At 49.8% G+C, this 25209-nt stretch overlaps 10 protein-coding genes across 10 annotated transcripts; 5 read left to right on the forward strand and 5 right to left on the reverse strand.

Annotated features, from left to right (window-relative positions):
• Positions 1-219: 219 nt before the first annotated feature.
• Positions 220-1633, forward strand: BO88DRAFT_373615 (kinase-like protein; the record flags this gene model as incomplete). The annotated part of the gene is made up of 5 exons (XM_025704285.1): positions 220-404; positions 464-795; positions 851-1191; positions 1247-1406; positions 1473-1633. 5 exons carry the CDS (start codon positions 220-222, stop codon positions 1631-1633), a joined length of 1179 nt encoding a protein of 392 aa, XP_025558583.1.
• A 4-nt stretch (positions 1634-1637) lies between these two features.
• On the reverse strand, positions 1638-3860 carry BO88DRAFT_408107 (cytochrome P450). The gene is made up of 5 exons (XM_025707624.1): positions 3584-3860; positions 3289-3506; positions 3042-3228; positions 1950-2986; positions 1638-1874 (listed from the first exon to the last, which is right to left on the reverse strand). The coding sequence occupies exons 1-5, from the start codon at positions 3765-3767 to the stop codon at positions 1803-1805; spliced, it is 1698 nt and encodes a 565-aa protein (XP_025558584.1). The 5' UTR covers positions 3768-3860; the 3' UTR covers positions 1638-1802.
• A 1586-nt stretch (positions 3861-5446) lies between these two features.
• Positions 5447-6715, reverse strand: BO88DRAFT_429230 (uncharacterized protein; the record flags this gene model as incomplete). Its single annotated transcript, XM_025709131.1, has 1 exon — positions 5447-6715. The coding sequence occupies one exon, from the start codon at positions 6713-6715 to the stop codon at positions 5447-5449; it is 1269 nt and encodes a 422-aa protein (XP_025558585.1).
• Positions 6716-7104: 389 nt separating this feature from the next.
• On the reverse strand, positions 7105-11742 carry BO88DRAFT_472277 (5-oxoprolinase; the record flags this gene model as incomplete). Its single annotated transcript, XM_025711743.1, has 7 exons — positions 7105-7599; positions 7670-8873; positions 8925-9110; positions 9165-10594; positions 10651-10749; positions 10801-11656; positions 11706-11742. The coding sequence occupies 7 exons, from the start codon at positions 11740-11742 to the stop codon at positions 7455-7457; spliced, it is 3957 nt and encodes a 1318-aa protein (XP_025558586.1). The 3' UTR covers positions 7105-7454.
• A 339-nt stretch (positions 11743-12081) lies between these two features.
• BO88DRAFT_446708 (allantoate permease) lies at positions 12082-13644 on the forward strand (the record flags this gene model as incomplete). The annotated part of the gene is made up of 1 exon (XM_025710310.1): positions 12082-13644. The coding sequence occupies one exon, from the start codon at positions 12082-12084 to the stop codon at positions 13642-13644; it is 1563 nt and encodes a 520-aa protein (XP_025558587.1).
• Positions 13645-14506: 862 nt separating this feature from the next.
• On the forward strand, positions 14507-15929 carry BO88DRAFT_153197 (NAD(P)/FAD-dependent oxidoreductase). Its single transcript, XM_025701533.1, has one exon. It carries the CDS (start codon positions 14538-14540, stop codon positions 15822-15824), a length of 1287 nt encoding a protein of 428 aa, XP_025558588.1. The 5' UTR covers positions 14507-14537; the 3' UTR covers positions 15825-15929.
• Positions 15869-17184, reverse strand: BO88DRAFT_350335 (fungal specific transcription factor domain-containing protein; the record flags this gene model as incomplete). The annotated part of the gene is made up of 3 exons (XM_025703494.1): positions 15869-16027; positions 16075-16776; positions 16834-17184. 3 exons carry the CDS (start codon positions 17182-17184, stop codon positions 15869-15871), a joined length of 1212 nt encoding a protein of 403 aa, XP_025558589.1.
• A 623-nt stretch (positions 17185-17807) lies between these two features.
• BO88DRAFT_396513 (Zn(II)2Cys6 transcription factor) lies at positions 17808-19268 on the reverse strand (the record flags this gene model as incomplete). The annotated part of the gene is made up of 3 exons (XM_025705243.1): positions 17808-18520; positions 18579-19052; positions 19101-19268. The coding sequence occupies 3 exons, from the start codon at positions 19266-19268 to the stop codon at positions 17930-17932; spliced, it is 1233 nt and encodes a 410-aa protein (XP_025558590.1). The 3' UTR covers positions 17808-17929.
• An 830-nt stretch (positions 19269-20098) lies between these two features.
• On the forward strand, positions 20099-21611 carry BO88DRAFT_446712 (MBL fold metallo-hydrolase; the record flags this gene model as incomplete). The annotated part of the gene is made up of 2 exons (XM_025710311.1): positions 20099-21055; positions 21510-21611. The coding sequence occupies exons 1-2, from the start codon at positions 20294-20296 to the stop codon at positions 21609-21611; spliced, it is 864 nt and encodes a 287-aa protein (XP_025558591.1). The 5' UTR covers positions 20099-20293.
• Positions 21612-22870: 1259 nt separating this feature from the next.
• BO88DRAFT_373633 (glutamate--cysteine ligase) lies at positions 22871-25136 on the forward strand. The gene is made up of 7 exons (XM_025704286.1): positions 22871-22911; positions 22965-23037; positions 23087-23152; positions 23203-23315; positions 23364-23489; positions 23536-24085; positions 24137-25136. Exons 1-7 carry the CDS (start codon positions 22901-22903, stop codon positions 25034-25036), a joined length of 1839 nt encoding a protein of 612 aa, XP_025558592.1. The 5' UTR covers positions 22871-22900; the 3' UTR covers positions 25037-25136.
• The last annotated feature ends 73 nt before the right edge of the window (positions 25137-25209 follow it).

Genomic DNA, 25209 nt, shown 5'->3' on the forward strand with positions numbered 1-25209 from the left:
GGGTAATGGCGAGCAATATAGATCCAACATAACCCATGTTACTCCCTGCACAGCGCCATCTACTGGCGTCCCGATTAGTGGGAGGGCGCTTGCTGCTCACAATGGCAGGGATTGCTACCCCCCATCTCATCCCAGCAATGGTTCTTTTAACGCGGCCTGTCCCCCTCGACTTTTTCTCTCATTCCATCTTCTCTCTCATCATCTCTCTCATTCTCAATCATGGAAGATTCATCGTTTGAATATCCCAGCGACATTCTCTACACCCAGGAGCCTCTCTCGGGATACAAGTTTGGTGGATATCATCCCGTCCGTATCGGCGATACTTTCAAAGATAACCGCTACACTATACATCACAAACTCACGTGGGGAGGTTTCTCCACCGTCTGGCTTGCCCATGACAATCTGTGCGTCACAAATGCCCATCTGTCCCATCTTACATAAATAGACACTGATAACTTCAAAGACGACACCGATGGGTCTCCTTGAAGATCAAAACGGCAGACACATCGTACAGTTCCCAAGAACTCCAAAATCTCCAGCAGCTGGAGAAGATTGCCGCTCCGGACGATCTCTCGTCCAAGTACATTCTCCACCTTCTGGACGCTTTCATCCAGCCCGGCCCCAACGGCATCCATCAATGCCTGGTGTTTGAGCTGATCGGTCCTACCATCGATCGCATCATCACTGACTACCGCGAGCTCTCGGATTCCCTTGATCCACAGACCATTCTTCGCTTGTCGAGGCAGCTCCTCAAGGCTATCGAATTGGTCCATAATGCGGGTGTGGGGCAGATAGGTAAGCTCCTACTTATAGTCAAACCTTGAGTATTCTCTTGACTAAGTCGAACCAGACATCAGCGGCAGAAACATCGTTTTCAGCGGTAGGAACCTGTCCTATGCATCGGAGAAGATCATCTTTGCGGTCTTTGGCTCGCCCGAGCACGAACCAGTGACCCACCTCGATGGCACTCCGCTGCACAAAGGCTTCCCAGCGGCTCTGTTTGGACCGGTGAGTTGGGAGGACTGGCTAGAGGAGTTTGCCGAGGAGCTCCGCATCTTTGACCTAGGAGAGGGCTTTGCACAGGAAGAGAAGTCGAGGATACTCGCGCAACCGGGTCCTTCGCGGGCTCCAGAGTTGATTTTCACGGGGAGGTCTGATCACAGGACTGATCTGTGGCATACGGGCTGCATGGTATGTGGATCATCAAGAGAATTTCTCGAAAAAAATGATGCTGACAAGATTGCAGCTATTCTTCTTCGTGTTCGGGACATACCCCTTTGACTCCGATGTAGAAGATATGGTAGTGGTCGAGCAGATGATAGACCTTCTGGGCGAGTTACCTCGGGAATGGCAACCTGCCTGGGACCGTATGCGAGCGGAAGCTGGAGACATGATGGATTTTCAAGGTGAGATACTAGAACCACTGCTTATTAATGCATTTGTTCCTCAGCATGCTGACTTCCAAATACTAGGCGACGAAGTCTTCACTCTGGAGGACCGCTTCGATAAGGAAGTGGCCGAGCCAGAGCTCGCTCCTCTGATCCCAATCATCCGCGCATTGCTGGAGTTTCGGCCTTCGGAGCGCATTACAGCTCCGCAAGCCCTTAGTCTTTTGGGAACTCAGGGACAGTGAACGAAGTCATGATATTGAGTTAGCTCGTCAATTTAGCATTTGCTGCAGAGAAGAGAAGAGAATATATATACGTTTTTGTAGTTTATACAGCGATTAGTAGTAAGGAAATATGACCAAGAAGAGTGTTGCTAATAGCATCCATCTGCAGTACCAACCATCCTTCTTGGAATCAGATGGCTCTCTCAGCAAGATGAACTTTCACCACCGTCCCATCAATAGGTTTCGCGGTGACCTGCATAGTCTAGAAACCAAAAAGTAAGCCACCCTTCTACCAACCTACAAGAAAAAAGGAAAAAGCCAAAGAAAGAAAACTTACATTGAACAATTCCGTCTCCACTTCATACTGCCCCTTAGCAGCATTCAAGATAGGCGCTCCAGTCGCATCCCGCGCAAGTGCGCCCACCCCCACCTTCTCGAAATCGAAGCGCCGAACCGTACACGCCAGGATTACCCGGGCCTCCAGGTTGGCTAGCTCTTGACCAATGCAGTTGCGCGGGCCGCGCTCGAACGGTCTCCACGCGCTGGCGGGAATATGAGCGCTTGCGACCGAACCTTCCCCATCCCCTTTATCCTCCGCGCTATCCGGGACCAGTCCTAGACCGGTATCTGTGTTTCCCAGCCACCGCTCGGGGATGAATTCATCTTTTGTCGGTCCGTACACTTTCTCCTCACGATGGACGAGTGTCGCGTTGAGATAGACGACCACTCCGTCTAGGCAGAGCGTCTTACCGTCTGGTAATTGCACGTTGAAGCCTGAACCTGGGGGCATGTACCGCGCTGATCCGGATGGTGGGTACAGTCGTAGAATTTCCTTAATCACAGCAGAGGTATAGGACATACGCTGGAGGAGTTCTTCTCCGCCCGGGGCAAGGAGCTTCTCTTGCACGGCTGCGGGGGATGGGTCTGGTCCGAAGAGGTCGTCGAGTTCGCGGCGAACTTTATCCAGCACGCGTGGGGTGCGACTGAGGATATAGAAGGTCCACTGCAATACGATACTGGTGGTGTCGTGGCCGGCGAAAAGGAAGCTTTTGAGCTGGTCGCATGTTTCCTGGATGACACGGGGATTTAGTTCGTCGATGTCCTGTAGGCTTAGAGAGAGAACACTCCGGGAGCGCTTCTCCGTCGATTTGGACTTGAGCTCAGCAAACTTCGTTTTGATGTGTTCAGCTATCAGGTGATCGATGCGTCGGGATAGAGTTCGACGCCTCCAGTTCATGCGGGGGTCCAGCCAGTCCCATTGCACACTGCTGCCTCTACGGTATGTGGTCGTTAGCTCACGGTAGAGACGAACGAGTTCATCCTGCTTGCTGCGGTCTAGCTGGGCATGGAAGTCTTTGTCCATGGTAACTGCGCCTGAAGACTAGTTAGAACGAAAAGCGTGCCCCTTAAGAATAGAGGTGTGTCCTACCGATGATGTCAAAGGTAAGGCTGACGCATCGCTCGTCGAGGGATAATTCCTCTCCACTACGAGCGTACCCGTCAAGAATATCAGTGAACTGAATCGCCTTGTCCAAGATGCATGGCAGCAAGGTAACAAGGTGCTGAGGCGCAAACCCTGGGTTGAACCGCTTGCGTAGACCCTTCCAGTGCTCTCCCTAGTGACATAGGTTATCTTTAAAAATGTATACAAATAAAGAATATGGTTGAAGGCCTACCTGCTGCGTGATGATGGAATACGGTCCCAACAAAGGCTCCAGCGCGCCCATCGTGGGTGACTTCTTCATACTGTACGGAAAGCTCTTGGAGCTCCGGGCAATTTGTTCTGCGACCTCATGACTCCCAACCACACAGAGTCGAAACTCTACAGGCCGGAGATCGTAGAGAACGAGAGGGGGATTCCCCAGATGTTCCTGGATTTCTTGAAATACGATGTCTGATTGAGAGCGTTTGTAATTGTCAACTATACCCATCCTATTCATGAGGACGACGAGGGCTTTGATTCTTTCATACCGATGTGCCTTCTCTCCTCACCTCGGGCAATAAACTCGTGGAGCGCTTTCATGTGGCCCCAGATGAGGGAGGGAGGGAGTTGCGGCCAGTCGGCATACTTCTGGAAGCGGGAGTAGCGGATCCGTTTGATGAAGTAAGAAACCACCAGAGGCAGGAGGATCAGAAGGATAGTTTGGACGAACATGATGGTTGTTTCATGCTAGTCCAGTGACAGGAGGATTTTCAGGCTGTCTAGATCGACATGAGGTGAAATGGGAGTAAGATGGGGAAATAAATGGGTTCGGGAACGAGAATTTTTCTTGCTTCTGTAAGAGTTCCACTTGCCCATGGGGTTTGTTTGTCCCGTGCCCGAGTTTAGTTGGTGGATGAACAACAATTCCGATAAGCTTATCGCTTCTAACTAGTCCCTACTAGTAGTGTTCCACCATTACTACATTGGATTACAACCTGGCTTAATACAAAGCATTTCATTGGGCTTATGTGAGTAACCTCGAAAGTATATTGGTTCGACTTTTATTGGCACCTGCGGTGGCACCAAATAGTGTTATTATTGGAGGTTCGCTTGATTCCGCTCAGTTACATCGGGATTTGAATCTTGCATGAGGCCGCTGCAAGCGCCCGCCACATGGTCGTCTTCAATTGACTGGGAAAAGAGCTTTCGGCATAATCTAGCAATATAACTCATGCAAATGTAGCAATAGGCTATAAAAATGAATAGACTGAAAGATGCGGGTGTGTAACCACTCAGATACAACATCATCTCACTTTCCGGCCGAAGACCTGAAATATGTAACTACTTGTCTTTGGGCCTACTAGGCAGATACCTCATTCATAATCTACATTGTCATCATGACAGAATATCGACATTATAACGTGACAGATTGATGGCTACATTGAACGAGGTGGAGCTGGGTTGTGGCATAGGACGATAGTGATTGCATAGTAGTATCACATAGTCCACAATACGGTCCTTAACCAGAGTATAGGATATCGAAGGACTCCCAAAGGGCAACTCCAAGCAGAAACTAGGGGACTCTTCGGATTCCTTGATAAGACGCGTTAGCGCTATACAATGAACTGGCCCAGTTACGCACCGATATACAAAGGTTACCCAGGAAAATGGGAACAGACATACCCAGTATTGAATACTACGTGGTAAAACAAAATATAGAAGGACTTTCGATCAAAAAGCAACAGTAAACCAGCCGGTATTTGAACCGAAGGCTTCGAGAAACAAAAATTTGTGGGAAACTTTATTTATAGGTTATTGTATCATGTTCCCAATTGAGCCAATCTGACCCGAAGGTCACCTGTTCTTCTTGTATTTAAAATATATAGTGCCTCTAGTGTTTATGGTACCCACGTTACTTTGGAATCTGTACCTAGCCGTAACTTTCGTTGTATCATCATGTCTCATGCTGGCCACTACACAAAGTAGAACTACAACTGTTGGTCTCAAACAACAGAGACGATACCAGTGCTTCTTGCCGACGCACCCCAGCCCTTGAAGCAACACCTTGCAATTATGAGGATTCACCATGGATTTTGACGGATACTAAGCCAATATTCCATCTTCAATATCGTCTACTTGGACCAGAATGAACCCTGGTAAGGTCAAGTGCGGATTGCAGCAGAGCAGCCATACTATGTCTGCAGACAGACTGTGTGTATTTGCCGGACGTTCATTGCATATGAGTGGGAAAGCGAAACCTTCTAGATATGTCTTCACATGAATATTGTGCAAGGATCGCCTACCATCACAGATGTCCCAAAGTTTCCAACTCTCAACCTGCCAACTGCCCCATTCCACATTATGAACCTACCACCGAAAGTAAGGATGTGTGAGATTCTCGTCTCTGGGGATTAACGTGAAATCGAAAGAAGCAAGTCAAAGCCTTCCCAGAGTCGCTCCTTATCCTGCCGCCCGAGTTCTCCGTTGCCTGCATTCTCGATCAAACGCATTGCCTTTTCCAGTTTTGCCGGAAATACCTTTGCAACCAGTGCCTGCACAATTTCTCTTCGAGCCGCAGGATTGTCGATTGCAAGCAGGATGGACGCGAAGATATGTGTTTTATTCACAAATCTCGCATCGCCGACCTTATTGAGAAGTCCCTGCATCTTGCGATTATATAGCAGCCGGTACCATCTCAACCGCTCTGCCGAATCCTCTTTAGAGTCCAGAGACCATCCATGCGCTACTGGGTCCATATCCCTCATGATCCATTTGGGGAATGTAGCATAGCCTAGGAACCGTGGCATGGTCTGCACCTCATCCCAGTCAATGATTCCACTCACATTACACTGCTCATCGACACGAATGTTCTTGGAGTCAAATTGCGGCACTGCAAGCACGAATGTCTCATCCTTCTCGTCTTTCTGGCTCGTCGACAACGGCATACATCCGATCATCATTTCCAGCATTATCAGACAGCCAACGTCACATGGGCCTTCTTCTTCTTTCCCGCTGGGTGATTTCAAAAGGCGCTCACGCAAAAAGTCCACAGTGGACTCGTAAGGACCATACTCCGCATACTGCACATCAGTCCCTGATCCCTTCCGCGAATGGTAGCATGGAAGCACCCGAAGATCGCCATGGACATCCGGTCCCAACGTACCAATTCCGTCGAAGCAAAACCTGTGCAGCTTTGCCATGGTCTCTGCGACACTGTCCAGTATGCGCAGTCGCTTTTGGTCCAATGACATTGCCCCTGAGTCGTCGAACCAGGCATCCGAGACCAATGTTCCTGGAACAAAACTCTCAACGATGTACGGTGTACCTAAGACATTTTCCGATGAGACGTCGAAGTCGTACACTTCTGGCATGGGGAAATGGGCTCGCTTTTGGATAAATTGCATCATTTCCACCTTCGCAATCAAGGCACTTTTGGCAGTCTCTGTGCAGTGCCCTGGCCGGCAGCTGATGGGTAGGCGGATGATGTAACGCACCTGGTCGTCAAATTCGACCACATGAACGACATTACGGCTGCCTTCATGACAAAAGAGTACACTTGCAGTTGTAAATGTGTCTATAGTTTGCTTTCGGCGGACTTCAACGGCGAGAGTAGTGAGTGCATCACGGTTAATTGTGGAAAGGTCATTGAACTGCTCCTTCGCCGGCGCTGGATGTGGCATTTTGGTGCCTGTACCACTTGTATCACGTATTGGGAACGCCATGGTGGTTTCTCGATGGGGATTAGGAGGACAAATCAGAGTGAACCCAAAATTTGAGGTAGTGCTTGCAGACATAGACCCAAGCGTACCGAAAACAACACTTTTGACCGTAAGTAAAAAGTGAAACCCATTCACGAGGCCTTCACGAGGCGTTCACGATGCACAGTGAATGCCTTCTTCATATTCACTGAACTGCTTATCACGGAATAACATATGAACAACTACCCACAATGGAGTAACCAAGGCTCTGCCTCTTCCAGCAAAAAGGCTCCACACAAGCTATTTTCACTATGCCTGACATTCACTCAACTAGACCCCATTTGTTTGAACCCAGATGCAGCCATTTTACATGCATATCCAGATTATTGTTCGATACTATTAAAGGTGGTCTCTCGAGAGAGCAATAGAGAGCAACATATTCAGCAAAGAAAACCGTCCTTGCGATGACTTGATTGGTGATATCTAGAGGCTCCACCTGCTTGTGTCCACATGTCCCCTACGGTGCCCAGATTGACTACCCTACCATTTGAAATAGAAGCAAAATGAAATCGGCATGTTACAAGTCAACAATATTGGAATGGCAATCACATGATCGCCGGTTAGACCCCCAATGTACTCGTCCCTCTTGTTCATACACTTCGCCTCGCAAGTTTTGCCATGGGACTGCAGGGCTATCACCCTCATCAAGGAGTATCAATGACTATGAAGCTGCCTCAGCAGTGGCACTGAAGCTGTGTACGCTTCCCCGTGCTTCGAATACTACCCGATTCTCCTCTAAACTGTTGCCACTACAGATGGGTATGGCGTTCTCATCCGATGGCGTTCCCCAGCCACCTCCACCAGGACTAGTTTTCCAAGTCAGCCAAGCGTGCAAAGAAAAGAAAAAAAAAAAAGGACTGAAGCTCCTAAACTCACGTGTGAATGATAATTCGCTCTCCAGGCTGCACTTTGAGCTCCATCTTCCCACCAATGTTGATCGTTCGCTCGGTCCCATCCAGCTCTTTCTTCACGTACAGGTTCAACCCCGCCTGGCCAGCCTCACCACCTGCCAGCCCATATGGCCGATAGACGCGACGTTCGCTCAGCATAGAGGCCGACAGGGGAATGCGGAACTCCAGTTCCCGAATCACACCGTCTCCACCGCGGTAAAGTCCCCTGCCACCAGACCCCTTGCGGATAGAGAACTGTCGCAAAATAACCGGGTATCGCAGCTCGTACACTTCTGCATCGGTGATCCGAGTGTTGGTCATATGGACATGAACACCAGATGTACCATGCCAGGTTGGACCAGCACCGGAACCACCACATATGGTTTCGCCAACGCCGAAGCCCGGGATGTCGTTACCATTTTCGTCTAGTCCACCCATACCGAATGAGATGATATTGCAGCATCCTTGTGAGGCTGCACAGGCTTGGAAGGCTCCTAGGACAACATCTGTGATGCGTTGCGACGTGATGGGGTTTCCAGCGCAGACGGCCGCATACCCAGATGGATTTATAAGCGTGCCGGAAGGAATGATAACGTTGATAGGCGCCAAACAGCCTTGATTCAATGGAATGTCAACATCGATGAGGGCGCGCAGGCTATAAATAATTGCCGAGTGGGCGATTGCTTTTGGGGCATTCAGGCAGTTGAACGTCTCTCGCCCAGTGCCAGTGAAGTCGAACTCGGCAGATCCAGTCTCTGCGTCAATGCGGATTTCTAATCGAATCTCTGTACCATCGTCCATGAAGTCAGAAAAGCGGAGAGGCTGGCCAGCAGCCTTCTTGCCAATTGTCTTAAGCAACTCTCGTACGGCGGTTTCGGCATTCTTCTTGATGGCGTCCATGTAGAAGTGGACTACATCAAGCGTGTTTTCTTGAACGAGACCTTCCAGCAACTGTGCTCCCTTCTGGTTGGCTGCAATAGCCGCTTTCAGGTCGGAGACATTGTCTTTGTAAGTGCGAGTGCCACTGCAACCTGGGTACGAGGCTGGCTCGTCATATAAGAACTTCCGCACCATGTCTTCGTCAAAATGGCCTTGTGATACCACCTTGAATCCCATGGTCATGGCACCTTCCTCATATAGCATTTTACTATCTGAGGGCATAGAACCTGGCGCAATTCCTCCGATTTCGGCTGCAATTCTAGTTAGACACGACTATCTCATCAGCAAGCGGGGTTGCTTACCATGGTGGCCTCGAGAGGCGACATAGAAGATGATCTTGCTTCCTTGCTGATCCCAGACAGGAGTAATGATAGTTATGTCCGGAAGATGCGTTCCGCCAGCAAGTGGATGATTGGTGAGGATGTGGTCTCCTGGCTTCAGGTTTCCACCGTACTGTTCATGCTGATACCGCACAGCATACTCCATACCTGAGGATGGCCCAAGTCAGCTGCCGTTAAGAAGTATAGGAAAGCAGCACTTACTGCCGAGGTGAACAGGAACATTAGGTGCGTTCGCCACAAGTTTTCCGTCAGGTGAAAAGACTGCACAGGAAAAGTCCAATCGCTCTTTAATGTTGGTTGACACGGATGTCTTCTGGAACATCCGGCTCATCTGGTCGGCAACCGACATGAACCGATGACCAAAAATCGAAAGCTTGATTGGGTCGACCACTGTTGCGTTGTCGACTTGGTTCTTGACAGACTGAACATTCAGGATCACATGGCGAGATAAAATAGTGGCCGATGCATGGGGTTCAACGACAATGGTTTGTGTCTTGTCAATGATCATGGCTGGTCCTTGGATGAAGCTTCCTGGCTTCAGGTGCTCCAAGAAGAAGACTGGAGTGGTGACACGCCCGACGCCTGCAAAATACACCTCTGTGGAATCGTCCCGGCTTTCTTCTCCAATGGCTAATGCCGTAATAGATCGCAACTCGGGCTGCGGCGCCTCTGGGGGACCTGAAATGGCCTTGCCTACTCCACGAACACGTATATCTTCGACTAGGATATTGCGACCTGGGAAGGTAAAGGAAAATTCACGCTGGTGCTCTTGAATGAATGCTGCCCCAAAATCTCCGCCATCTGGTCTGAGGACCATCAGTGTATTATCGGTTCCTTGGTAGCGGAGATTGAGGTACACCTCATAATGTATGCGAGTCTCCTCAATACCGTCTGCGGTCAAGGCTTCGGTGACCTTTGCCTTGAGAGCCTCAATACGGCCATTAATTATTTCCATTGCACTCGCGGTAAGAGCTCCGGACGCAGGCTCCTGGGCCTCATGCACCACATCAGCAAGAGCCATACCGTATGCGGAGAGAATCGACGAATAACGGTGGACTATGACGGTCTTTATGGACAATGACGATGCAATTGCACATGCATGTTGTCCACCTGCTCCTCCAAAGCAGGCCAGGTTATGTGCTGAAGTATCATATCCTCGTGCTTCGGTCAACGCCCGGATGGGCTTTGCCATGGATTCGTTTGCAACTTGAATGAAACCCAGCGCAATTTCCTCTGGTGTCTTCCGGTGACCTGTCTCTGCATTGATTTTATCTGCCAGTTCCGTGAACTTCTGACGAGTGACCTCGACGTCAAGGGGCTCGTTCTCGTTAGGCCCAAAGATCTTGGGGAAATACTCTGGGAGCAGGCGGCCCAAGAACAGATTTGCATCAGTCACAGTCAACGGACCTCCTTTGCGGTAACAAGCTGGCCCTGGATGTGCGCCTGCAGATTCTGGACCGACTACAAAGAGCCCATGACGCCAGAACAGAATGCTGCCGCCACCAGCCGCCACTGTATTGATGTCTAGCTGTGGAGCCATCACTGTCACTCCTGAGATGGTGTTCTCGAAAGTATGCTCCAGCTTGCCGTCATACCGTGAGACGTCAGTACTGGTGCCGCCCATGTCAAATCTAGCTGTTCGGTCAGCGAGTATCCACCTTAATCTGTCGCCTGAGAAAGGACATACCCAATAACGGGTTTTCGGTCTTCTGGGTCAAACGAGGTGCCTGCGTAGCCTACAACACCACCTGCGGGGCCCGACAAAATTGCGCGCAAACCGGAGAACCTAAACAAAGTGAGTTTAACTCGGGCTATCCAGATGGGAAGAAGGTAATACTTTTGAAAGTTTACCAGACCACCGTCGCTTTGCATGAATTCGCAGCGCGTGTCCGACGATTGTAACCCATCCTGGAAGCCGGATCGGAAACCTTGGGTATATCGTTGGATCACCGGCGTCAAGTAGGCATCTGCTGTAGCTGAAGCGCCTCGAGAGGTCATTTTAATCATGGGAAGCAGCTGACTAGACAGCGAGATCTGCGTAAATCCAATTTCGTTGGCAATTCTCTCGATCGCCAATTCGTGCTCTTGGAATGTATATGAGTGTACGAGACAGACAGCGATGGAGCGATATCCTTCAGCAAAAAGCTTTTGCAAACTCTGTCTCGTCTTCGCCTCGTCTAGAGGTTCTAAGACACGGATGACCTCTCCACTGAGTCCCTTCTTCAGGTAATTGTCTGTCTCTAATGCCGCTTCAAGGCCTTCTTTATCTGGAACAGGATTCTGCTGATAGCCTTCTATAGTGACTCGCTCATCGATCTCGACCACATCTTCATAAAGCACGTCGGGTCGCTGGATGTTCAAAGCAAAGAGCTTAGGACGCGACTGAGTCCCGATGCGGAGTGCATCCTTGAAACCCTTTGTGATCAGAAGCGCCACTCGTTCTCCTTTTCTCTCTAGCAAAGCATTCGTGGCGACCGTCGTTCCCATACGGATACTGACGCTGCCAAAATCTGATGTGGTGAGTTTCTGGTCGCGGGGAAAGCATTTTCCTGTTGCTTGTTCGAGAATCCGGCGGATGCCTTCAATCGGGGCGTCTGCGTAGTTAGCTGGATCTTGCGAAAGCAGCTTGACGACAATGTCTTCCTTGCGGCCTTCTACAATCCCCAGACAATCGGTGAATGTGCCACCACGGTCTACGAATGTCAGCTTATGCGGTCGCCCAGCTCAGGCAGCGTAACTCACCAATGGCGATTTTGATGTTGACTTTCGATGAAGACATGATTATTGATTGAATATTACCAGAAGACATGCACTGAACTGTTTCTCCCAACGGCCGGCATGGTCTATATAAATAGAGTGGGCTCCGGCATTCGTCTCCAACAGCACTCGCTCCAATGCCGGCGCTATCTTATCGTGCCCTATCATGGGACCTTGACGGTACTTTGTTATCGGCCTCGCTCCGACCTTCCCCTCGCCTTAGCCTTTCGGGGCATAAGGTTCTGATAACAAATGCCGGCGTCGTTATCAGGGGTATCTATACGATGCTATAAAATTGACACTCGACGACATGGTCGGGGTGCTTCTCCCACCTCATCAATGCAGATGCTACACTGGTGCCATGACTACCGACCAGAAGAAACCTGGCCTCGACCGCAGCGCCTCCAATGGGGAGAAGATTAAGCATGGCCAGATGGACATCCTCGACCATCGGTCGGGGCAAGATGAAGATGTTGCAGTGCAGTTTCTCGCCCAGCTTGATCCCGCCATCATGGCGGCACCGATCTCCGACGCAGAGGCGCGCCGCGTGCTGTGGAAGATTGATCTGATATTGATCCCATTGATTATGGTCACCTGCGTGCTCGCCGCAGTCGACAAGGTCATCATCTCTAATGCCGCTATCTACGGTATGGAGACTGATACCCATCTCACTGGCAACCAATATTCCTGGGTGGGCTCAATATTCTACTTTGGCTACCTGCTCTTCGAGTACCCTGCTGCGCTACTCATCCAGCGGCTCCCCGTAGCCAAACTCTACGTGGGAATGGTCTTCGCTTGGGCAGTCATGATGCTGTGCACGGCCGCTACGCAGAACTTTGCAGGTCTGGCGACAGTGCGCTTCCTCATGGGCATGCTCGAGGCATCGGTGTTTCCCATCTCCAGCATCCTAACGGTCATGTGGTGGAAGACGAGTGAACAACCTCTCCGGGTAGCCTTCTGGTTCAACCAAGTGTCGTCCGTCTTCTCTGGAGTCGTCAGCTACGGCATCGGACATACCCACACAGCACTACACCCCTGGCGACTACTTTTCCTTGTCCTCGGTGCATTTTCCATCCTATGGTCAGGCGTCCTATACATCTTCCTCCCAGACTCCCCAGTCCAGTGCTGGTACTTCTCCGACCGCGAAAAATTCGTCTGCCTCGAGCGCGTCAAAGACAACAACACCGGTATGGAAGACAAAACCATCAAATGGTACCAAGTGCGTGAATGTCTCCTCGACCCAAAGACGTGGCTCCTAGCTCTGTTCTCGCTCGCCCAGAACATTCCCAATGGCGGCCTCGTCACCTTCTCCGCCCTCATCGTCACCGGACTCGGCTATTCCTCCCTGATCACCACCGTCTTAGGCATCCCCACCGGTGTCCTCGCCACCGTATGGCAGATTTTGCTCTCGTTGCTCGCCTCCCGTGTGCCAAATTCCCGCTGTTTCATCATCGCCGTCTCAAACCTAGTCCCTATGGCCTGTGCCATCCTCATGTGGAAACTTCCCCGCTCCGACAAGCACGGCCTCCTCGCCTCCTACTACGTCTTTTACACCTACTGGGCACCCTACGTACTATCCACTTCGCTCCCTATGGCCAATACCAGTGGTCACTCCAAGAAACTTACTCTGAATGCTATCTTCTTTATCGCTTATTGTGTGGGGAATATCATCGGTCCCCAGGTCTTCCGCTCCACGGATGCCCCGAGTTACTCGCACGGTTACGAGGGCCTGTTGGCTTGTCTGGTCGTTGCTATCGTCGCGATCTCAGCCTACGGAGTACTCTGTAGATGGGAGAATCAGCGACGGGATCGTGAACAGCAGCAGCAGCAGGAGGAGGAGGAGCAGACTGTTACTGTTACAGAGGATGCGGCATTTTCGGATCTAACGGATAAAGAGAAGAGATCGTTCCGGTATACATATTAGTGTAGTATGATATAATCTGAACCAGGAATATCGTAGAGCATACTACTATTACTTATAAAGTAATCAATGCTTGAAACATGATCAAAGAATCAATGCACCCTACCTCCAACTACCAATACCTATCCATAATACTTACCCCAATCACTAGATAAACATACAGGGTACCTACAATACACTAACCACTTTCTCCGCTTTACACACTGCAGTAGCAATACTTAGCCATAGATCAACCCCAACGACAAACCTAGATTAGTAGTAAGTAACGAGCGGGGTAACCCCCGAGACACAACGAATCATGTGGCCCACGTCTCAACATCTAACCGATAAGAATCCCTACTAACACTCAAAGTAAGTACCTAACTACCGACTACGTAGATAGCATAAAATAGGAGTAAGTAGTATACATACGCCGGTCCTATACCCAACCTATCAGCTTAAGCCATGAATCCCAAAGTGGGGAATCAGTAGCGGGATGGATGGATCCTTACAGATGATAAGTAAGTAGGTATGATTAAACGGGCGGGAGGGGGAAGGTCGGAACGAGGCCCGGTTTGGTCTGCTGGCTTTTACTTCCGTTCTCTGTTGTGGAGATTTTTGATTATCTTGCTATCTGCTGGGAGGGGCTTTATCGTGATAAGGAGATTGCGCTACTAGTATCCCCCGAGGGGAGGATTAATGATGGTTGAGGGGAAGGCAGGCAGGTCGGTGCGACGTGGATACTAATTACTCTCTGAGTGGTTGGCAATTGAGGGGTTCTGGCTACTATTCCGAGGGTTTCTGGGTTACAGTAGTTGGTTGGTTTGTAGCTTTGCTCGATACTCATAGCTAGATAAATACTTCAGTTGAGTAGTGAAGGGTGATGCAGAACCATTCTAATACTTGGCTAGCCTACCATGGACCGAAACACAAGAATCATCATCGTTGGAGCTGGCTGCTTTGGCACCTCAACCGCTTACCATCTCGCCCAGCGCGGTTTCACGTCTATCCGCGTGCTGGATCGATATCCCGCGCCATCCTGCGAGGCCGCCTCAACCGATATCAGCAAGATCATTCGCAGCGACTATAACGAGCCGCTGTATGCACGCTTGGGAATTGAGGCGATTGCCGCCTGGAAGTCCTCAGAGTTGTTTCGTGGGCTGTATCATGTCCCTGGCTGGGTTCTGAGCGCATATAAGCTGTCGTGTGCGTTTGTGGAAGGGTCGATTGAGACGTGCACCAAGCTCGGGGTTAAGGGTTTGGAACGCCTGTCGACGCAGCAAATCCGTGAGCGGTTCCCCCTCGTTACGGGCGAATTGGATGGGTGGAATATCAACGTCTGGAATCCGACGGCTGGCTGGGCGGCGGCCGGGGAAGCCTTACGGCGCATGGCCACCGCAGCGCAGGAGCAAGGGGTGGAATATATCTCTGGTGAAGAGGGCTGGGTCAAGAAGTTGCTGTTCGATGAGGAGAAGCGTTGCACGGGAGTGATCACGGCTGATGGATCCACGCATGTTGCTGACTTGGTCGTGGTGGCTGCCGGGGCTTGGACGCCAACATTGCTGGACGTGGCGGGCCAGTTGACGGCCAAAGGCCACAGTGTGGCGCATATACAACTCTCCCCGACGGAGACAACTCATTATTCCGCACTTCCTATTATGGATAATCTGGAGCTGGGCTACTTCTTTCCGCCGCAGGCAGATGGGGTGTTCAAGATGGCGCACAGCCAGTTCATCACGAACATGCAGACGGATACACAGTCCGGAAACAAGTCATCTATTCCTCACACCTTTGTGGACAATCCGCAAGATGATCTCCCGCTGGAGATCGAGGCTCAGATGCGCCGGAACCTTCGTCGTGTCCTACCGGAGCTGGCCGACCGTCCATTCTGTTATACCCGTCTTTGCTGGGACGCTGATACCGCTGACCGCCACTTTCTAATTTCACCGCACCCTAACCATCAGGGGCTGTACGTGGCTGCCGGAGGATCAGCGCATGGTTTCAAGTTCCTGCCCGTGCTAGGCAAGTACATTGCCGACTTGCTGGAAGGAAGTATAGAGACTGGCATTGCCCGGCAGTGGCAATGGCGCGCAGGCCAGACGGTGACCGCGAAGAACCTAGCCCATCAGGATCCGGAGTTGGAGTTGAATGACCTGACAGGATGGAAGGGACGTAAAACTCGTGAGAGGGGGCCGAGATTGTAAAAGTCAACGACACAAGCAAATAACACATGCTAGAATGAATGTCTTTATGTTAGCGCTAGCTTCCACCCCCCAAGCATCGTCATCGCATGTTCCCATTCAAAGCGGGCTGTCCCCCCTGACATGGCGTCATTAGCATTTTCAATTAGGCTAAGGTCACGGCGTCGCCAAACCATCTCTATCACTTCTCTTGCCGGTGTGATGTTCTAAACCATTAGCTTGTGAAGTGGTATCTGTGGGTGGATAGACGTACACCAAAACGACGAATGGCCTCCCACTCCTGGAAGATCTGCAGAACAACAACTCTGTCCTCGTCGTCCCAGGCACAGCAACCTGCTAGGAAGAGAGGCCATAAAGGAAGCACGGCAGTGCGCATCATGTTGGACTTGTGCGTCTGTATGAGATTGAGAATCTGACGAACATAGCGGAGCTTTTCCTCGGAGGTAAACGATGGACACGAAGAGGTTGACGTAGAAGAAGAGCATATCTCGTGCAGGAGCAGTAATGCACCCAAGCGGTTTGCTTCAGCAATGACCATACATTCTTTCCCCGAATGCAAATTGATATCCACATGAGGTGGCATCTGACGGAGCACCTCCAACGAGTGCTTCAGTCCATACGCACTTTGGATGTCCAGCGCATGTTCTTGCCATGCCAAGTCAGTTACTTTATTTATTAGGAGAAGTAGCGCGTGGCTAAATCCCATATAAGGGTCGATAATATCCGATGATGGACTTGGAGGCAAGGCAGAAAGACATGGATGTTTTTGTGGACCATCCCATCGAAAGGCCGTTCGGGCAAGAACGAGGTGGAAAACGAAGTAGCGGTCGAAGAAATTAAGAAGCTCCTGACTGTGCTGCGATGGTGTTTTCCAACGTCGTTGCTTTCGTGCCGACGTGACATTTTGGAACCCGTTCAGGTGAGTCACCCACGATGGACAACTATGATCTGAGATCTAATGATGTCAACTCTTGAGTCTGAGCTGGTAGGTATAGCTGAACATTCTCAATACCTCAAACCAACAGAGCATCATAACCAGCCCCAATATCTCATCCATCTCCCGATCTGTCCAATTATCCTGGCCTAGAAGATATTTGAGGTGGAGTAACGCACGGTGATGGTGTTCCAGAGCAGGGACGCGATACCGCACTTGGGAAAGACGCAGGGTATTTGCGGAAATCGCCAATGCCGCATGATAGATGCCTTCAGAGCTGAGAGCCATGGGCAACATCAAGTATCGATATGGATTTGATTGTACATTGTCGACCAGGGTTGAGCTGCTGCAAATTACTGTCTCAAAGAATGCCAGCAGCATAGGATCCTCGCTAGTTCGATTCAGGGCCGTGACTGGCATTGAATTCATTGAGGGTGATAGTAGCAGCCGCCGTGGAAGACCGAGCGAGTTACCTCCATAGCCCCTATGGTACTCCACACAAAGCCGATTAACGTCGTCAGCGGATGTGTTTAGAAACATCCACTGCTGGTGCGAAATTTCAGGCGTAGAATGTCGCGGCATCTTAGCCAGGTCGTGCTCGTTTGAGACACCCATTCTCTTGCGGCCGTTTTTTGACCATACTCCGGTCCTTCCATGACAAACGCCCTTGGCGATAGATTCGTCAAGCCAAGTCAACTGAAAGCTGTATTCGCAGCCCCGGTTGTTTCGCGCGCAGCGACGGCAGACGGGATGGCTCTCTTTGTATGTATTAGCTTACAGAGGCTATTCAATCCGGAGGTGAATTATCGTACCATCACATTTTACCCTCCGGGCCCTACAGGCCCGGCAGCCCGTCCGGGTGCGAGTGATGGGGAAGGATGCCATGAGATGGAGAGGAATGGCTGCGGAGAAAGGAAGGAGTGGATTATCCGAAGCCATTTATAGGCCACGCGGAGAACACCCCGGCCTTATCAGCGAAACCTTAATACATATAGCTGCACCCAATATAAGTCTTAATTATCTCTTGTCATAAAACCCCATTCCTCAGTGCCCTAACTTCTCTTCCTTGAACTGGCTGGTTCAAGCACCAATATTCCAATGCAAAGACAGCGACATAGACTATATGTTCTGTTAATGCGACCGTTCTGATGGTGTGGAAGAGAAGCGGGCATTGTCAAATCCAATCAAAAGCAACATAATCATCGTGCAAGTGTGCAGATGCTTGGGATATCCAGCCACTGGTGTCGCGGTTATCTCTAAAAGAGTGCTGTAAAGTCATATTTTGTAGGATACTTCTACGTTCCTCCGATGACGCATTCCACATCTCATCACTGTCTGGCATGCTAAAGTCCAGATCTGCGAGCGTAAGAAGTGCACTCCCTCGCGAGCCACCATGACTTGGAGCAACAGAACTGACTGTCTGTTTTGGCCCACATAGCCGACATAGCTTATAAAGGGCCAACCCGAATCGCTTAGCTTCTTCCACACTTACCCAGATGAGAGCTACTGGCGCATCAAGAGGATGCTGAGCTAGCATATTCGGATACGAGAACAATCCCAGCTGCCGACAGGTTTTTACGAGCGAGGTGAGCAGCTCGTACTTGGATGATGGCAGGTGACAACGAAGGTTCAGGTCAAAAGTCGCCTCCTGCTTAGCTATGAGCAGAGCAAATATAAGCTGGAGAAGAATGCTCTGGTATGTCGGCATCTGCCAAGGTTTCATCTCGATACGCTGTGGTATTGTTTCTGACACATGCCACCGGGACTATGATCAAAAGAAGTCAGCCCCTGTTTGACAATACTGATCATGCTATAATCCCTACTTTTTGTGCCTGTATAGCAGACAGCAATTTGTGATGGAAATGCATCGCCGAGTCCCGCCCCTCCCGGTCGCCCTTGATCCATAGTCCAATCATTAGCATGGACTGTATGAGAATGCAAGGCTCCTTGGTAAGATCAAATGTTCCTTTATGAAGGAAAGGCCAGACAGGATGAAATTCGCTGAAGTAAATATCTATGAAATCCTGGGCGATCCACCGTGATGCGTCGGGAACTGATGCATTCAGCTCAGTTCTCAAATCCTCCTGTGATCCAAGCACCTGTTGTTTCTCGTCCCCAGTTACGTTGACATCAAGCGAACAGCTCAAACCCCGTTGTTGACACCGGCTGCACGGATGTCCGCCATCACAGCGTTCTTTTCGAGCATGGCACTTTTGGCAGGCCTTTACTGCCCGAGACTGTGGAGGCTTTCTCTCAGGGTGATAGTTTCGAACATGGCGCCGTAACAGGTCGCTGGTCTATAGTTAGCTTTGGAAGCAGATGTTCAGGTGCTCCGGGCATGGCACATTCCTCCGGGCTAAAGTACTCTCACAATAAGGACACGAGAGGCGTTCTCCCTCATTATGACGCGCAGTATGTCTCTTCAAGTGTTCTCTCCGCTGATAAGTTGCACCACAACCTGGATGACCACATCGAAAGCTATAGTGTGACCTAGTAGGTTTGGGGGAAGGCATTATCGTTGGTTGGTTCGGGGCTCTCAGTTCTTGCGAGGATGCAGGAGGGATGCCGGGAAGTGACGAGAAGAAGTGACGCAAGTTACCGAAGTGGCCGCTGTTGCACCCGCTCCACGGATGAACCCAACACCAAAAGGCCGATAGGTAATCAGCGCTTTTGCAACATGAATTGGTGGAATGGTACTTGGGGATAGATTATAGACTTTGGTTAATAAGGATTAGTATTCAGGGCCACAGGTCGTGCCCCACTTAAGATACCGTATCGGTATCCCACTCGGTCTTCCGCTCCAGATTTGAACATGGAGAAACGCCACAGATGACATGCCACTCGTCAGATCTTATTTGAAATAATATATGTAATTGTTTATTTCAGCCAACTAAAAAATAGAGAGAGAGAGAGAGAAAAGAAGAAGAAGAAGAAGAAGAAGAAGAAGCCCCGAAGAAATTCAAACGATCTCATAATTAACCATATTACAATTAAATATAGTACCATCTAGTAGTTTTCGGGCCTACATATTTCTTCTAGTCGTAAGAGACTATTGCCGGACTAAACGTCCTATTAACCGGCACACCCTGCCGACATTTCCTCGATCTAAACACCAGCATCAGATTGATTCATAAAACAATCTGTTAGTATTTAAAGATAAAGTGACTGAGATATCTGGCTCGCCACAACTCTACCGTATATGAGGAGGGATACCGAAGGGCGGGATGCCGAAGGCGGGATACCGGAATAATCAGTTTTCTTCATTTCAAAGATGCTTACAGGCTGGGTATATCATTAGTAGTCTATTATGTGAACAATATCAACCTTTTCTGCTGTGCCACTCAGCAAGTTTCAGCTATAAATACTGGCCACCGAAGACTTGCCTACTTTAACAAGATACTCACGTTTTGCCCGGATTCCCAAGTACTACTATTCAGATCTACTATATATTGTGCCCTGCGCAGTCATCGGCAGACACTGCCTTTCTACAAGTCTTTCTCTCACCAATCAGCCTCTCTTCTTAAGCTCATCAGCAATCATGGCACCCACTCTTAACGTCACCCATATTGGCACTGCTACAGCCATACTTGAGATCAATGGGGTCAATATGCTCACTGACCCTTTCTTCTCTCCGGCCGGAACATCTTTCCCTGTGACCGACAAATTTTCTCTCAAAGTGGAGGATGACCCTGCTCTCCGCCTCGATCAGCTTCCTGTCATTGATGCAGTCCTGCTCAGTCATGAAGACCATGTCGACAACCTTGATGACCTCGGTCGCCGCCTACTTGATGGACGCCGAGTCTTCACTACTGTTGACGGTGCGAAGAACCTCTCCCCTCGGCCCGCAGTTCATGGCTTCGAGCCCTGGGAAGAAATGGAAGTTGTCATTGCCGGAAAGAAGTTCCAGGTTATTGGCACGCCAACCAAGCACGTCGTTGGTAACGAGTGTACCGGCTTTATCTTGACCGGGGAGGGCTTTGGTCATGGTCGCGATGGTCTCCCTAACGCAATCTACTTCTCGGGTGATACTGTTTACGTGGAGGAATTGAAGCAGATGGCAGAGCGCTTCCATATTTGTGCTGCGATCGTCAACCTCGGTAATGCTCATGCGCCTACGGACATGACAGACCCAAGCAGCCCCCCTTATCAGATCACCATGGATGGCAAGCAGGCCGCTCAACTTTTCCGCGAAATCAAGGCCGACTACCTTGTACCTATGCATTATGAGTCATGGCATCACTTCACACAGTTTGGACAAGAGCTGCGTCAGGCTTTCCAGGAGGAAGGAATCAGTGACCAGGTATGCTGGCTCAAACCTGGGGAGCCTGTGAAGGTTCTGTGATTACGCCCATCACAGTGAGAGTCAACAATGGGTCATGAAGATCTTATTTGCTTCGAACGACCATGTATTGCCGTATGTGTCTGCAGTCGGAAGTGTCATATTTTAGCAGAAAATACCATCGAGACCTTCTAGTCTTGGCTTTTCAAAGCCCTTTACAAATTGAATGTCGAGACTGATCAGTATGCAATGGAGCCTACAGCCTCAATATAATCTCTTTCACATAGTCCTACAACGAATGAATTCTCAACAACTGATTGAACGCATCAACTGTCTGGATAGATCATAAGGAGCAACGCAGGGAGACTTGACATACACTACAATTGTTGCATATCACAGAAGCCAACAGACCACCGTGGTGTAGCATAGCATGAGAACAATAGACAGGGAAGAGTAATAGACAAACGACTGAAAGGGGAAAGATGATTTGGCAGCCCGTGACCTCAAGCACGTGGCCTCAGCCCAATGCGTTCTTTCTATTCCTTCTTCCTCTCCCACTTCCCCAACTTGTCCATAGACATGCAATCATTTCATCATAGATAGGGATTCGCAAGCTCGTCATTGCTTCTTGGTCTGATTTCTTGGCTCTTGCTATGAATGCTAGCCTTTTAAGGCAAATGTATGGCGTCCCTTGGCACGCTGTTCTCCCTGCACTGACAAACTAGCTCGTCTGATGTTCCACCTCAGCCTATACAGGCCATGCTGCGATGCATAAACCGTATTTTGAAGAGTTCCACGACGCGGGTACCTCACATGCCAAAGGGATTTTCATCCACTTACGAAGCCTTTCTCGGCGGCAATAGAACTACGACTCGTGAATGGCAGCCTATTGCAATGCATACGTACGCTGGATGGGGGGGAGCTGGATTGGAAGCGAGGAGCTAACATAATTCAGACGGTGAACACTGGTGAATTGCGGAGAACGCCGACCAGAAAGGAATTCATCGTCTATTTTTGTGTTTGGTCTCAGGTGTTGCAGATACTAGTGGGCACTTGAATCGACCTCAGCACTATGCTTACCCCTTACGGAACACGCTTCTTCCAAGAACTCCATCGAAGCAATTCACGATCTGCATTATGTAGGCCTTGGCGATAATGCAACACGTACTTGACCAAGTTACTGATGTCTTCGAGGAAGTGTTTCGGTGGAAGATCGACTTTTGAATGCGCTCCAATAATAATCGGGGTGACTCGGAAATGATGCTGCCTTCAGTTTCCGGTGGCCCTGCCAAGACAAGAAGTATGTGAGTACTACCGCTTCGAAAGATGCAGGGGACGCAGCCCTGCCTGTCTACGAGCTCATGGCCGATGCGGCTGTCTCATTACTGACCCATATTCAGATGAGGTTAAGACATTTGGGGACGAAGCCGACTGGCCTGGCCTGAGACGCCGAAGATGAGTTTTGTAAGAGGTGCACATATCCAATTCTCAAAATGCCCTATGTGGCCTTGTCGTTTCAGACATGATGAGACACCATGCAAGGGGTAGCAACGAGGAAGTTGCAGCCTGCCATTACGCCATCTACGACCCCAAAAAAGCGTAATATGTGAGAATGCATGATTGGTCATTCATAACCTCTTTCAGCTGCCCATGAGCATTACGTACGAGGCAGCATACTGCTGTCAGCCAAGCCATGGATTGTCGCGCTACGATGATCGACAACGACGCGTATAGTAAAGGTCTTAGATGATTCCCTTTAATTGCATTTTGGAGAGGCTATATAATGATGCTCAATTACCCACCATCATACCTATACGCTTGTACTCAAACAACTCCATTTCATATCATATTTCTACTTTACTGAGAATGGGTCCACCGTATGTTCCACCGTTGTTGCACTTGAGACAGTACGTGTCTAACCTCCCAGCAGGGTGAGCGGAACACCGCTTTCATGGCAAGAGCTTCAGCAAGTTGCACCTATTGCTCGTCAAGGGGCAGTGGAGGTAAGTGCTTCCTATTTACCTTCTGAATGCATGTCACTAACGTTAAAAGCAATTGCTATCTCTATGGAAGAGGCAAAAGAATAGAAGCGATCTGGAACCACTATGGGGTGACGAGGTAAGACCTCACCTGCTGTAGTTATATCGAAGGAGACGCTGACTCGACAGATTGAATATACCCTGGTCAGCCTTGACGCAAACAGGTCGCGAGCAACACTGCTTCTTAACCAAGAAGACATCCTTCAAAAAGAGGAAAGACATTGTGCTAAAGCTGAGGAAGTGTAAGTGTTTAGTAACACTGCCAAAGACAGGATACTGAGACATGATAGTGAACCATGGAATGAAGTCAAGTTACAGGCGGAATGGGCTCGGCATATGGTTGAAGCAACTCCAGGAGAGCCATATGGGGGCGATATTATGGACCTACTCAGGGTTCAAGGCAATATGAAGAGACGGTATGTTGGAACTCGCAACAAGTAGGCATAAAGCTGACTTCTTTAGACGGAAATTGATCGGGCAATTCCTATCGCCCGACCAACACCCTGTGCCGTTGTGTGTTTTCCCTGGCTTAGGTGAAAAGGGACAGTTCACACTCCCAGAAAGTCCGCATGAAGAGTCTCTTGAACAGATCTGCTGTCCCATACCGCGCTATATAATGATGACAGAGAACTTGCTGGCACGGCGACAACGGCGTGTTGAGAGCTACATTCCAGTCTTTCGAGATGAGCAGACGCAATCACCTTTTCATGACACTTCTGCGTCTTTTGAATACCCCGCAGAGCATCCCCCCGGGGATGGAAAAGAAGGCCATGTCCATCTGGATGGGATCGGTCTCGGGGTCGGGAATTGCTGCATTCAGGTTACGTTCCAGGCTCCTAATGAAGTTGAAGCGCGATGGTTGCATGACCAAATGATCGCACTGGGGCCAGTTATGTTAGCACTTACCGCTGCCACGCCGATGTTTAAGGGTTATTTGGTAGATACAGAGGTGCGCTGGGGCCGAACCTCTGAATGCTTTGACGATCGTACTCCGGAAGAGTTAACCACGACGGTATTATGCACACCCTAAAGTTTCTTGGCTTGACTAACTCATGCAATGCAGCCGCCACGGTATTCTTGGAACCGCACATACATCTCGCAAGAGAAGCCAGCCAATCTTGAAAGCAAATCTCCGCTGACTCCCATGAATGAGTCGGTCAAACAACGCTTACTAGATGGCGGCATGGACGAACCTTTGGCGATGCACTATGCCAATATCCTCTCGAGGGATCCAATTGTGCTCAACCGAACAGACCTGGAAAACTTCGATCTGAATAGTACGGGCATATTTGACGTCTACTACAGCACTGTATGGCAACATGTCCGACTCAAGATCCCCTTAACCGACGATGGACCCGGCTGGCGGGTAGAGTTCCGACCGATGGAAGTACAATTGACCGATTTCGACAACGCTGCTTTCGCCATTTTCATGTACCTCCTATCTCGAGCCATTACGGAACTTCATTTGAACTTTTATGTGCCTATTGACCAGCTGGGAGACTCCATGGAACGGGCGCAGAAGCGCAATGCTGCCCTCGAAGAGCGCTTCTGGTTCCGCCGGACCGGATGGTCATCCGCAGAGCAGTGCGAGCGTCCACAGCGTCAGCGGAGAGGCTGTGTTAACTGTTGCTCAAAATCTACTGCACATGCATCACCGTCATGTGCGCTTCTCACGGCGGACGAGATCATCAATGGCGAAGACCCGAAGGTGCCCTCCAGCTTCCCTGGACTGGTGAACATCGTGCGCGCTTATCTCCAGTACAGTAACACGCCCGTGATGGACCAAAAGAAGATCATGCCCTACCTGGATGTGATCAGCAAACGAGCAAGCGGAGAGCTTCCGACGCCAGCCCAGTGGATGCGCTCATTCGTGACCGGTCACGAGGAGTACCAGCGAGACAGCTATGTGAATGAGAAGATCCGTTATGACATGATCCAGGAGATTATTCAGATGGAAGAATGATGAGTTGATGGTTGTTATGCGCAAGGCTTTTGGTTCATATGCATAGTTTTAGAAGTATCATAGATTTCTCTGCTGTATCTATCTTTCTAATCATGACAGTTACGATTTTACTATCCTCTGTTCAATAGCTACTACGTCATGGTTTAGAATAATTCTGTGGGCGGTGAAACTAG

Source organism: Aspergillus vadensis (genome assembly GCF_003184925.1).
Source record: "Aspergillus vadensis CBS 113365 unplaced genomic scaffold BO88scaffold_28, whole genome shotgun sequence".
In the NCBI taxonomy this organism is placed as follows: Eukaryota; Fungi; Ascomycota; class Eurotiomycetes; order Eurotiales; family Aspergillaceae; genus Aspergillus; species Aspergillus vadensis.

Excerpts from the sequence above, each read along its gene's own strand:
- BO88DRAFT_408107 (XM_025707624.1), bottom strand. The coding sequence starts at position 3,767 with ATGTTCGTCCAAACTATCCTTCTGATCCTCCTGCCTCTGGTGGTTTCT. Across the intron at positions 3,507-3,583 it reads TGAGGAGAGAAGGCACATCG|ACATCGTATTTCAAGAAATC; the intron begins GTATGAAAGAAT and ends GCTCTCAATCAG. Across the intron at positions 3,229-3,288 it reads ATTCCATCATCACGCAGCAG|GGAGAGCACTGGAAGGGTCT; the intron begins GTAGGCCTTCAA and ends CTATGTCACTAG.
- BO88DRAFT_373633 (XM_025704286.1), top strand. Across the intron at positions 23,316-23,363 it reads TGTGCTAAAGCTGAGGAAGT|TGAACCATGGAATGAAGTCA; the intron begins GTAAGTGTTTAG and ends GAGACATGATAG. Across the intron at positions 24,086-24,136 it reads CGGAAGAGTTAACCACGACG|CCGCCACGGTATTCTTGGAA; the intron begins GTATTATGCACA and ends CATGCAATGCAG.
- BO88DRAFT_153197 (XM_025701533.1), top strand. The coding sequence starts at position 14,538 with ATGGACCGAAACACAAGAATCATCATCGTTGGAGCTGGCTGCTTTGGC.